Source organism: Ostrinia furnacalis, unplaced genomic scaffold, assembly GCF_004193835.3.
Source record: "Ostrinia furnacalis isolate ACB-3 unplaced genomic scaffold, ASM419383v2 OfSCF0577, whole genome shotgun sequence".
Taxonomy (NCBI): Eukaryota; Metazoa; Arthropoda; class Insecta; order Lepidoptera; family Crambidae; genus Ostrinia; species Ostrinia furnacalis.
This window is the reverse complement of record NW_021130816.1, coordinates 301,788-314,430: the sequence shown is the minus strand read 5'-3', so window position 1 is coordinate 314,430 and position 12,643 is coordinate 301,788. Positions and strand designations below refer to the sequence as shown.

Sequence of the window (12,643 nt, the reverse complement as noted above, 5' to 3'; positions counted from 1 at the left end):
TCGCTTTTTAAAATTAACACTAAGTACCTATAGTTAAGAGCATCACCTATTGGCATATCATTCGTTGTACTCGTATATTTTTTCTGGAAGATTCGTTTATGTACCAATTTCTTATTTTACGTCGTTATTCTTCACATTTACTATTTAAAGTCTTTGAATTTGAAGTATGCTCAAGTCTAGAGTTTCTGTTTAACAACTGATTTTATCAAACTGTTCTAGCAATAAAATAACGCTACGGCCTGCGGAGTGGATTACTACATTATGCTTACTGCCAATGCCATTTGGCATTATAAAATACGTTTTCTCATTGTAAACAGTATATTTTTATCACGGCACCTCCTCTCCCGAGAAAACAACATGAATCTGTGGTCCAATGTTTTTACGGTATGGTTTATTTTTATTTTGTTTTGATTATTTTTATTTTATAGCCGATTTTGTTTTTTTTAAATCTTCCAATTTAAAATAAGACGTCACTATTATTATTTATCTGTATTTTCTTTTCAGAGAATGGAAATCTCATCGCGATACAGACGAAGGGACGCAAACGAATACGTCGTCAGCTAAGGGATCTAACACGTCAAACGATGTTTGTCTAGAACCTGATACTCCTTTAGTAACCATTGCTCCAGCGAAGGATGAATCTCCAGTGCCAAGTCCTAATCCAGCGAGTCCTGAACCAGCGAGTCCCGAACCAGCGAGTCCCGAACCAGCGAGTCCTGGACCCGCCAGTCCTGAGCCTGCAACCTCTGATGTAGACATCTTTGAGGAAACTGATCCTACTGATCCGGCTGGTGGTGATGGAGAAGAGTGCTGATTATTACATACATTTTTTTAACTTTATATTTATACTTTTTAGCGTTTGTAAGCTCTTGTGAGCGGTTTTGTAATGTCCTATATGATTTTAGTATTAAATTATTGAGTTATTATTAGAGAAGATATTTTTGTTAATGAAAAGTCCTATGCTATGCCAGGGAATCATGATTCTAGTGAAATGAAAATGAAATATGATGAATTAGGAAGGAATGATGGCGAGTCGATTGTTGATAGTTTTAAGACAGAATAGCTGAGGGCCAGGTGCAGCGTCTATTTTGGGACTTGGGAGATACCTACATCCAGTAATGAAGTGAGGCAGGCAAATAATGATAACGGATGAACGTCACGTCAACGTTAAGTCTAGAATCAATACTTAATAAGGGATTTACAATATTTAATTTCAGCCATAGGGCGTCCACTGCTGGACATAGGCTTCCCACAATGATTTCCACATCGCCCGGTTGATAGCGGCCTGCATCCAGCACCTTCCTGTTACCTATATGAGGTTGTCAGTCAACCTTGTGGGTGATCCTGTGGCTGAAAAAATGATGACGATGAATATTTAATTATTTGATTTCTCTAAAACCAACTTGACATTGTTCAACGTAAACAGATATCCGAAGGAGAATTGGCGACAATAACATAAAAATAATGAATACGACTCCGTCTGTTATGCATTATTACCATATGCCCGCTGCATTGAGATCAACAAGACTACATAAACGATATAATGTCAGCTGAATTCACGTCGAATGTAACAATAAACTGAAAAATCATATAGTCCTTAAGAATCGTTTCATGTGATCTAATTTCCAATAGCCATGCCTACTGAAACTAAGGATATTACAGATAATATTGAGCAGGGTTGTCTGTCATCTTGACTTCGTTTTATTGGTAAGTATGATTTCTTTTTCTCTATTTTGAAATTGAAACACATTTACTATTTTATTCTTTAATCTCATACACCAATGAAAATAATCTGAAAGTTAGCTTTTTCTCTACTCATTAATAGATGATGATAGCGATAACTTAATAACTCGAGCCTAATGTGAATAAATCATCAGCACATAAGAGAATACATTTTGAAGTTCTCTATTTTTCAGTTAATCAGAAAAAGATTATTTTATATATAATCTTATTAGATTAAAGATAAGATAAGATTTTATATATATATATATATATATATATATATATATATATATATATATTATTTCTCCTTTCTTAGGTACCTACTATTTTTCTCTGTCTTCGTAGTCGGGCACGTCAGAGTGGTCTTGTTTGCTCTGATGAGGTACATGGGGTGTTCGGTATCATTTCCGAGGATAGCTCTCCTGACACTGTGCTTCTATTTTTTCAGACAGTACTTTTTCAGTTTTACTCATACCAATGTAAGTCTGCTACATTTTACCTACCTACTTGTTAGCGTGTTTATTCGCACGTCTACGCGAGGTGCTAATTTACTTACACATCACTCGTTACAGCGCGTTGGGTTGCCTTCATGACGAATTACGCGACCAGTCAAGTTCAATGACAAATGTATTTCGGACAAATAGATGTTTGAATGTTGTTTTTAGATTCGCAATAGTTGATTTTGTAGCTTTTTCGCTCTGATTTTCGTTCGTGAAAAAAAACTTGCTGACAAGTCCATAAGAGGTGTTTTTTCTTTTTCAATTTCAGTTTGTTTCTCGAGTTTTATTTTTAATTTCGTCCCTAAATAGGAACAGATCTACCAACAAATATTTTTTCCTGCCTGTCTTATTTATACCTGTTGATGAGCTTGTACTCGTAGTTACTATTGTTATGCGCATAGGTAATATTGCTCAGGTTATGAATTTCTACGAACTATTCGTATGCAATACCGAAATATTTGTCTCATTGAATTAATAAATACCTACTTAGGTATATGAATAATACGTATAAATTCATTTTCCCCATTGGTGACTGTTCCTAAAAATCGCACGGCGTGTCACCATGGTAGAAACGTGATTGGAGTGAATTACCACATCAACATTAGGACATTAATTATTTATTAGTCTTCCTTCACTGCAGGAGTACTCACAACCTTCTCTAATGGTTTCTTAGTGGTTTCCTGAATGCCGTCAAAACAAATTGTCTGTAATTTTATTTACTAAATAAATGAAAAAAAATAATACCAGAAGATGTTGGATTCGGCCTACACTCCCCCCCCACGCTGGGCAAAAAAGTTGGGAAGCCTGCTGAGTGCTGGTGTTTGCATTCTTCTTCACCTTTTACAAAAGATATCTGAAAAGATTGAAAATTATTAATTCTCCTCTGCCAAAACTCCTATTATCACTTTAAACCTAAAGAGATTGATGGACTGATAGACAGAACTCCAGATTAGCCGGTTGGTAGCGGTCTGCAAACTGCGCATACCTGCTACCTTTATAGAGTCATCTGACATTGTGGGTGGACGTCCAACGCTGCGGTTGCTGGTACAGTCAGCGTCAAATAGTTCGTGACTCCCAAAGTGGTCAAATTGACCACACACCTTTTTTCAAGACGTGTTGCGAACTGTTTTGTCTACTTTGGGTGTCACAAATTATTTGAGGCTGACTGTACGTGGACTCTCCAGAACCTTGCTGACCTATCGGCCAATCTGGAAATCATTGGGGAAGGCCTATGTTCACCAGTGGACGCCCTGTGGCTGGGATGATGATGGGACAGAACTGTTTTGTTGCATTTTTGAGTGGGCATCCTTTTGTTGCCGCGCAGGACCGGTCGTTTTGGAAATTCTTGGAGGATGCCTTTGTCCAGCACTGGACGTCATTTGGCTGAAACGAACCTTTTGTTGCAGGGGCTACATGCCAAGCCCGGAATACGTGCAGGCGATGGAAGCGCAGCGCGCAGCGGAGGCGGCTAAGGCGCCGGCGGCGGCCCCGCAACCGCCGCCGCCGCCACCGCCGCCGCCGCCTCTGTAACCAACAGCTGTTGGTAGGTATTGTCTGCTTAGATCAGGGTTCCCCAAACTATGGGTCGCGACCCAGTAGGTAGGTCGCGAGCGAACATTGAGTGGGCCCTGCCTGTAGAACGACACACCACCCTACAGATCCGAGTCCTTTATTTAGGCATATTGGTAACGTTTAAATTTCCTTAAGTGGGTCCCGAGTTTGGGGACTTGTATTAGATGAGTCGTAGCCCAGACAACTTTGGGAGCCACTGGCTTAGATGCTTCTTAAGGCGAGAGTGAATAGGCACTTACAAGACAGATATGTACCATCCTAGACTGCATCTAACTTAACACCAGGTGCGATTGCGGTCAAATACCCGCCTTGTTATGCATAAAAAAGATCCCTTCTATGATCTGAGGGTATAATCCAAATAGCTGCTGTATCTGAAGTAGCTGATACGTAAACAGATCTGCTTCTTTCGCAAATGGCAAACGTATGTAATGCAACTAATTCGGTTTTGCATAGCTGATTATGATTTTCACAAATGGGAAGAATACTACATTGACGATAAAGAATTCTGGTAGAAGCGACGATGTAGAACCTTGCGTGATCGCGTCAAGCACAGAGCATGGAATCGTCGATTCCATGCTCTGTGGCGTCAAGCTATTATGTAGAATGGAAAATAGTATAAATAACGCCAGATTTTGTTAAGTCCACCGAAACAACAAGATAATGAAGAATGTTCACTAATTTTGTTTTTTAGCTTTCTGTATTCTCTGTTAAAAATAAAAAATACACGTGAAAGAATTATTTCGATACGTTAATTAGTTTCCAAGATATTGAATTATAAAAGTGCGGGCGGCGGCCGGCCCGCCATTTTATGCGCGTGACGTCATATTACAACGACTGGCTCATATTTGTATGGGTGGAATCTTGCAAACTGAATTATGACCCACTTGCAGGCAACCGATTAAGCTGAAATTTCGCAAACACATGTGATTTGGATGACCATGCAATATTATGATGACATGGAGCTGATCTGATGATGGAGCTGGAAGGTGGCCATAGGAACTCTATAATAAAACGACTTAAATGCATCGAGTTTGGGCTCGTTCGTTTTGTATTGATGAGTATTTTAATTCTATATAGTAATCGGGGTCTAATGATGGAGCTGGAAGGTAATTCGCAATAAAACGACACAATCGCATCAAGTTTGGGTTTGGTTCAATTTTAATTTCTGTGATGGGTCTGGGTGTTAATATGTATAATAAGTTTGTATTTACAAAAAAAATTTTATAGGTCCATGTGTCAGCTGAATTCACGTCGAATGTAGCAATAAACTGAAAAATCATTTAGTCCTTAAGAATCGTTTTATGCTATCTAATTTCCAGTGGCAATGCCTACTGAAACTAATGAAACTGATAAGTATTACAGCCCCCTTAGACAAAACCCACTTTTTGATCGAATCGAAAATCGAATCCGTCAAAACTCCATATAAAAAAGGGGCTTTTCGACCATTTTTCGACTAGTTTGCGATTATAATTTGCACTTTGTCTAGACCCACAGTAGTCCAGTCAATGAATGCCTTAACGACGGTGTAGAGAGAAATCCGTGGAACACAATTTCTGACCTTGGGACTTTATTTAGCCTAGTTAGGTGGTGNTAATTCTCCTCTGCCAAAACTCCTATTATCACTTCAAATCATTGGTTCCCAAACTTATTTGAGACGCGCCCCCTTTTAACCGTACAAAAATTTCCGCGCCCCCCCTCCTCCAGTCAAGATTATTTATTGGTCGTATCGAGCAATCTGGAATGCATTCTCTCAGTGGTCGCAGGTTTTTTATACTTAAGTACACGATGGCCCGCGCACCCCTTTAAAGGTCTTTGCGCCCCCCACTTTCGGACTCAATACTTTAAACCTAAAGACATTGATGGACTGATAGACAGAACTCCAGATTGGCAGGTTGGTAGCGGTCTGCAAACTGCGCCTTCCTGCTACCTTTATAGTCATCTGTCATTGTGGATGGACGTCCAACGCTGCGGTTGCTGGTGGTACAGTCAGCGTCAAATAGTTCGTGGCACCAAAGTGGCCAAAAAGTTGACAACATACCTTTTTCCAGTTGTAACAAAGATGTGTTGCGAACTTTTTGTCTACTTTGGGTGTCACGAACTTGCTATCTTATCGGCCAATCTGGAAATCATTGGGGAAGGCCTATGTTCACCAGTGGACGCCCTGTGGCTGGGATGATGATGGGGCAGAACTGTACTGTTGCATTTTTGAGTGGGCATTCTTTTGTTGGACCTGTCGTTATGCAAATCCTTGGAGGATGCCTTTGCCCAGCAGTGGACGTCATTTGGCTGAAACGAACCTTTTGTTGCAGGGGCTACATGCCAAGCCCGGAATACGTGCAGGCGATGGAAGCGCAGCGCGCGGCGGAGGCGGCTAAGGCGCCGGCGGCGGCACCGCAGCCACCGCCGCCGCCACCGCCGCCGCCGCCTCTGTAACCATCAGCTGTTGGTAGGTATTGTCTGCTTAGATCAGGGTTCCCCAAACTATGGGTCGCGACCCAGTAGGTAGGTCGCGAGCGAACATTGAGTGGGCCCTGCCTGTAGAACGACACACCACCCTACAGATCCGAGTCCTTTATTTAGGCATATTGGTAACGTTTCAATTTCCTTAAGTGGGTCCCGAGTTTGGGGACTTGTATTAGATGAGTCGTAGCCCAGACAACTTTGGGAGTCACTGGCTTAGATGCTTCTTAAGGCTAACTTAACACCAGGTGCGATTGCGGTCAAATACCCGCCTTGTTATGCATAAAAAAGATCCCTTCTATGATCTAGGGGTATATTCCAAATAGCTGCTGTATCTGAAGTAGCTGATACGTAAACAGATCTGCTTCCTTCGCAAATGGCAAACGTATGTAATGCAACTAATTCGGTTTTGCATAGCTGATTATGATTTTCACAAATGGGAAGAATACTACATTGACGATAAAGAATTCTGGTAGAAGCGACGATGTAGAACCTTGCATGATCGCGTCAACGATTCCATGCTCTGTGGCGTCAAGCTATTATGTAGAATGGAAAATAGTATAAATAACGCCAGATTTTGGGTGCAGTCCTGTTGTCCCCCCTGCTTGGCCCCCCTGGGGGAGCCAACAGGATTTCGAAATCCTGTTGTCCCCCCCTGGCTAGGGGAGACAACAGGACTAGATTTTCAATCAAGGATTTGAGGACTGTTGTCCCCCCTGGCAAACATTATTTAAAAGCCATGTATTTTTATAACATAATTTGTGAAATACTGAAGTACTTGACTGAATGTCAAATTCCCAAAATGAGTGAATACCTAAACGTTTGTTAAATAATAATTACCATTTTGATAACGAAAAAAATAAGGTTGGTGCCGGTACTGAGTCTGACACCTACAAACTTGAAATTTAGCAGGTAGGTTCCTTATAGGGTGTAAACATCTGCCAAGAACGAATTTTATTTATCTATTTATTTAAGGATAGGAAATAATACGAAACATATTATTATTTTACGAAATTCCACACATAAGGGGGTAAAACGGAGTCCACGCGTAGGTACGAAGATGCGGGCGGCCGCTAGTTGAATGATGAATCACTGAGCAATTAATTTGTTAAATATTATGACTAATTTCAAATTATGCAGTTTTAGCGTCTTACCTACTAATATTACAAATGGGAGTATGGAATAGTATCGATGTTTGATACTCTTTCACGTAAAAACTACCTAATAAACGGATTTTTAGTCAACTTTACAGAAGACAATATTTTTTATACATGAGAATAAAAAATATTGTCAAGCTTTATACTTAGCTTTTGCCCACGGCTTTGTCCGCGTAAAATTTTGTCTGTCACAGAAAAAAAATATAGAGCGCATTCCTGTTTAAAAAACCGGGACCCGGCACTCAAAAATATCTTTACCAAATATCAAAATCGGTTCAATGGTTTATGCGTGAATTCGTAACAGACAGACAGATAAAATACTGTAGCATTTACGAGTATAATATTATTTAGTAGGGATAATTTAAAAGCAAGAGATCTTGGAATAGTCAGAAATATTACCGGTACCAACAACTTATATTTCTTTCGTTAATAGAATAGAATAGAATAGAATAGAATAGAATAACAAGATGTTAATTATTATTTGACATACGATTAGGTATTTAGTTTGTCAATATGGCATTTAGTCAGGTAGGTACTCCAGTACTTCTTAAATGTTACAAAAATATGTGGCTTCTAAATACCCAATGTTTGCCAGGGGGGACAACAGTCCTCAAATCATTGATTGAACATCTAGTCCTGTTGTCTCCCCTAGCCAGGGGGGACAACAGGATTTCGAAATCCTGTTGGCTCCCCCAGGGGGGCCAAGCAGGGGGGACAACAGGACTGCACCAGATTTTGTCAAGTCCACCGAAACAACAAGATAATTACTGCTATCATAAAAATAACTGAAATGAAACTTCTCAAAACCCCTACATTTTCTTATCATCGGCTTTACCAATGGAACAAAACAAGCTAATTTTATGCTCCTAGAACAATGTGTTACATATTCATCAGTTCTATTACACCTCTGTCCATTCGCGTGGAAGTTCTGAACCATTGGTAAATCACCATAATCAATTGTCCAGTCTTGTTAGTATAGTAACTCACAAACAAGCTGCTTCCATAGAATAATGTAACATAGTTACGACACTTACGACTATAGCCACCAGTGACGCACGCGCATGAGAAGAGGCGCGGCCGCAGAATAAACAATGTTACGAATACGATGATCTATTTTGCCCACAGCGCTCTATAGGCTATGAAAAATTATGGCTCGCAATATTTTCAAGCACGTTTTTGTATATTGTAGTGGGTTAGCTAGGAGTTAAACACTATGGAAACTGTTTGTTTTACTTTGGAGTTAACATGTTATGAAATCACTCCATATTAATTTTAGGCCAAATATTTTGACATACAAATCAATATATGCCTAGGCACAGACCACCGACTTTTAGTTGGCCGATAGTTGAGTCGGGCTCTTAATCAGTATGGAGATGTATGAAAGTGCGCACATTACACCGATTTGGTATCAGCCAATTCTTCATACAAATTAAAATTGGGCCCAACTATATCGACCAACTAAAAATCGGTGATCTGCGCCGGATCTGTGGAATAATTTTGCAAAATGAAAATTTACTTTCTCGATACTTAAATAAATTCGAAGTCAAATCTCATATCCTAAAATCAGCTACTAAAAATGCAATTTAACTGCAATCCATTGTAGATAGAAGTTAATCGAGTCTGCCACCCGTGACTGATAGGGTTTTTGTATGAAACGCAGTCGAGTGTGAACATACTGATGGTTCCGTAACGTAAGGTTGTCAAAAAACGCTTCTGAAAAAAACAAAAAACTGTATGTAAATATTTTGACAAAAGAGTTTATTGAATCGCAGATACTCAGACTCACTACATCTCCGGACTTCTTGCTAGTTATCACTAGGTATATTAAGTAGGAACCTCAGATCATACTGAGGTAGAAACGAAACGAAATAGCAACCAATAACCAACCTGGGCCATGCAATGAACCATTACTTATCTTCTTGGAAATAAATTGCACTCGAAAAGATAGCAGTGGACAGTAAAAGTATAAACAATAGTAAGCAGGCGACAACTTTTAGATTTAACTAAATGTTTTGCAATAAAGCAATTCTGAGGTAGGACCTTCGTAAAAAGGATTCTAAGTATGAAATCCCTTCCAACAGCATTATGATCCAAGAAGGCATTGAAAATGGATTTTTCAATCCAGCCGTTAAATACTGAAGCCTTATAAGTACTTTCCGATGTCGGTGTAAAAACTCACCGAGGAAATGCCTTTGATAATGATAATCTAAAAAAGATCATGGCGTATGTAGCAGAATATAATAATTCTGAAAGCACACAAAAATCTAGTTACGTACGATCAATTGCCTACAAGCTTAATGATACGAGAGTCCTAATAGCAATACAAATGACATTTCCAATTAATTATTTATTGTTATCCTTTTACTTTTCTTTGAACCTGCTTACATATTACAAATACGTTTTACATACTACATTACATTTACATGGTATGGCAGCTTAGATCTTTGATCATTTCCATAGAACTGGCTTCATAAATCCACAGAACCCTAAGTGCCTGCTCTCAAAGGAATCAATAAATTTCAATAGGCTTATTCATTGTCAAAAGCGAATAGGCAATTTTCTGCGACAAGGCCCGGACAGAATCGGATTCCGCGAAACTCGACCGCCGCGACTTACAGCCTTTCCCCGCCCAGATGCAGAATGCGGTTTGGAGATGGCGCAGTTCCATTGCACTTGGAAACAAGAATAATTTGAATTGATAAATATTTTTAGTATAAAATTAACAAATATGATGTTTCTAGGATTCGCCAAATTTTTATTTGTAACTTAACAACTGCACGCTGGAAGATTTAATGAAGACTACTGACAACGCCACTTTTGTGGCGGAGTTTTGGGCTGACCTGACACTGTGTAGGCTTTGTTTTCGACACGACAAAAAGATCAGGTATTAACGCGATAGATAGGAGTATTTAAATCGTGCAACGCCAAATTTTAAAAATAATTCAACACATTTTACTAGTTGGTAATGCTAGTCTAATCTTTTTTAATCACACTAACAGAGACTATAATTATTATTTTTTAAAGATGTAGGAAATTTTAACTTGTATGATTTCAAAAGGATCTCGTAGGTAAATGCCATACAAACTAACCAATCAACATTAAATCATGTTGGTACAGTTACAATTACATCTCACTAAGTAGCTTTTGTTAAGTTTGAGTATAAATTGCCTCCAAACATTTTCCCTTTTAAATACGACCTTGTAGTTTGCCCCTAATGAAAATGGTTGCATAATGATTGTTTATAAACACTGCTAAGATTCCTTGCGATAATGGAGTAGATATTTGGCACGAACACAATTTTGGGCTAGTTACCTACATTATGTTTGCTCCTAATTTAGCACTTCCATAAATAAAATTACAATGAAGTCTGCTCTATCGACGAAAACAAGCGTTGGTAATTTTCAGTATTCTTTCAAGGTTTTGGTTAAATGATCCATTAGATATGTAAATACGTAAATAAATTATGATGGTTGTTAAAATGTTGAGTTGATCAAACTGCTACTCAACATTTTAACAACCATCATAATTTATTATTACATCCAAATCACATTCAGACGCATTTTCAAGAATTATCTTATTCTAACCTGACCAAACTCATCTTGTTTCAAAGCACCATTCTTACCAGTAACTAAATTCTTATTAAAATATTGTATCTACTCACTGTATTCCCCTTTCCCAAACTTCAATCAGAATCAGATTCAAAAACTTATCTGTAACATGTGCCGCATACAGTACCTATGCTTACGAGTATGTCAAGATCACCTACCTCACTTTAATCTCTGCAGCCATCGTTTCCAAACGGCCGGCTCCACTGCTCTCATTACATGTGAAGCATTTTAATCACATTTTAATGGCATGTCAATTTCCGTGGTAGTGTGGAGTCGGACTCGGGTCGTCGGCCGCTGAGTCACGCCTCCTATTACAGCGCTCGGATGTCGCGGCGATTGCTATTCTATAAGCACGGCACTTCCTAAGTGAGTGCACCGAAATGTACTTGCTATGTGCTTTTTGTTTTGGACGCGAGCCCGTCACTCCTGAACTCTAGGTTTCCAGCTATTTATATAATTTTTGATGAAAAGCACAAGACAAAAGTTCTTAAAATCAGTAGTTACGAATGTTACTCCATATACGCGCGCGTATTCACAAACATCTCTTTCACTTCATTATAAAGATCTGTGATCGGCTTACGATAATATTTCTTTGAAGATTTAAACGCAGCTGCCTTGTCTAAAAGATAACTGAGCACTTACAATGCTTAATGGCTGTCAATACATAATTGCATCGAAGGATTTAACGCATTAGTGCATTCTACCAACGGACCGTGCAATATCGCGGCGTCCTGCAAGGAACAGTTTTATGACCAAGACAATTCAACAATTGCTTCGTAAGCCAGGCTTCGAGACGCTAATTTCCTGCCTGTCCTCATATATCCTAGTTAGAATACTCGAGGACTATAGTAAATCACTGCCCTGTTGTGGGTGCCTTTTATCACACGACGAGAGTAATGAAGATTAAAATAAATCAAAAGGAATAATGCTAATTTATTTGAAAACGATTTCATTGTTTTTTTTTACAGTTTTTGTGAATACAAATGCATTTGAAAATATAGTGATTTTTACCATAGTAATACTACTTATTATCGTTTTCACAGGACACAGGAAAGTCTTCGTATGGACGGTCAGCACAGCAAGAGCTAATACTGCAATGCATTTTAGGAGCTCAATCTAAATTGGACTTAAGTCCCTACTTCATCTAGAAAATACAGCAAAGAAGAAGAAATAAAGAAGAGCTAAAATGAAAAAAAAAACCTTTTTTTATTGACTTTATCATATATACATAATGAAATAAATCATGATGTTACACTTACCAAACTTCTTTTACTTGTGAAAGTTTGAAGAAATGTCCTTATTTGAAACTGATTAATATTTGTTTTTCTTCCAAAATGACACATTTGAATGAACTGAGACTTACTATTTAACTTCAAGAAAATAGGAATGGACTCATTTCTATGGCCACACATGTCAACACCTAAAACTACGACAATCATGTCATAAGTTTCATTGAAGATGATTGCGCTAATGAAGTTATAAATCATTTCTTTACATGAATAGCAGTATTTTTGTCTCAAAAGCGTAGTACTGCGCAATTTAAACAGCGATGCCGGATGTGCCCCGCGGAGCCCCGTTGATTGTCCATCCTACAGCAATACNTACAGCAATAGTTCATCACCTG

At 38.7% G+C, this 12,643-nt stretch overlaps 1 protein-coding gene across 1 annotated transcript; it reads left to right on the top strand.

Moving 5' to 3' along the window:
* Positions 1-285: 285 nt before the first annotated feature.
* LOC114366191 (4-O-methyl-glucuronoyl methylesterase 1-like) lies at positions 286-859 on the top strand. Its single transcript, XM_028322972.1, has 2 exons — positions 286-384; positions 505-859. The coding sequence occupies exons 1-2, from the start codon at positions 374-376 to the stop codon at positions 812-814; spliced, it is 321 nt and encodes a 106-aa protein (XP_028178773.1). The 5' UTR covers positions 286-373; the 3' UTR covers positions 815-859.
* Positions 860-12,643: the final 11,784 nt, after the last annotated feature.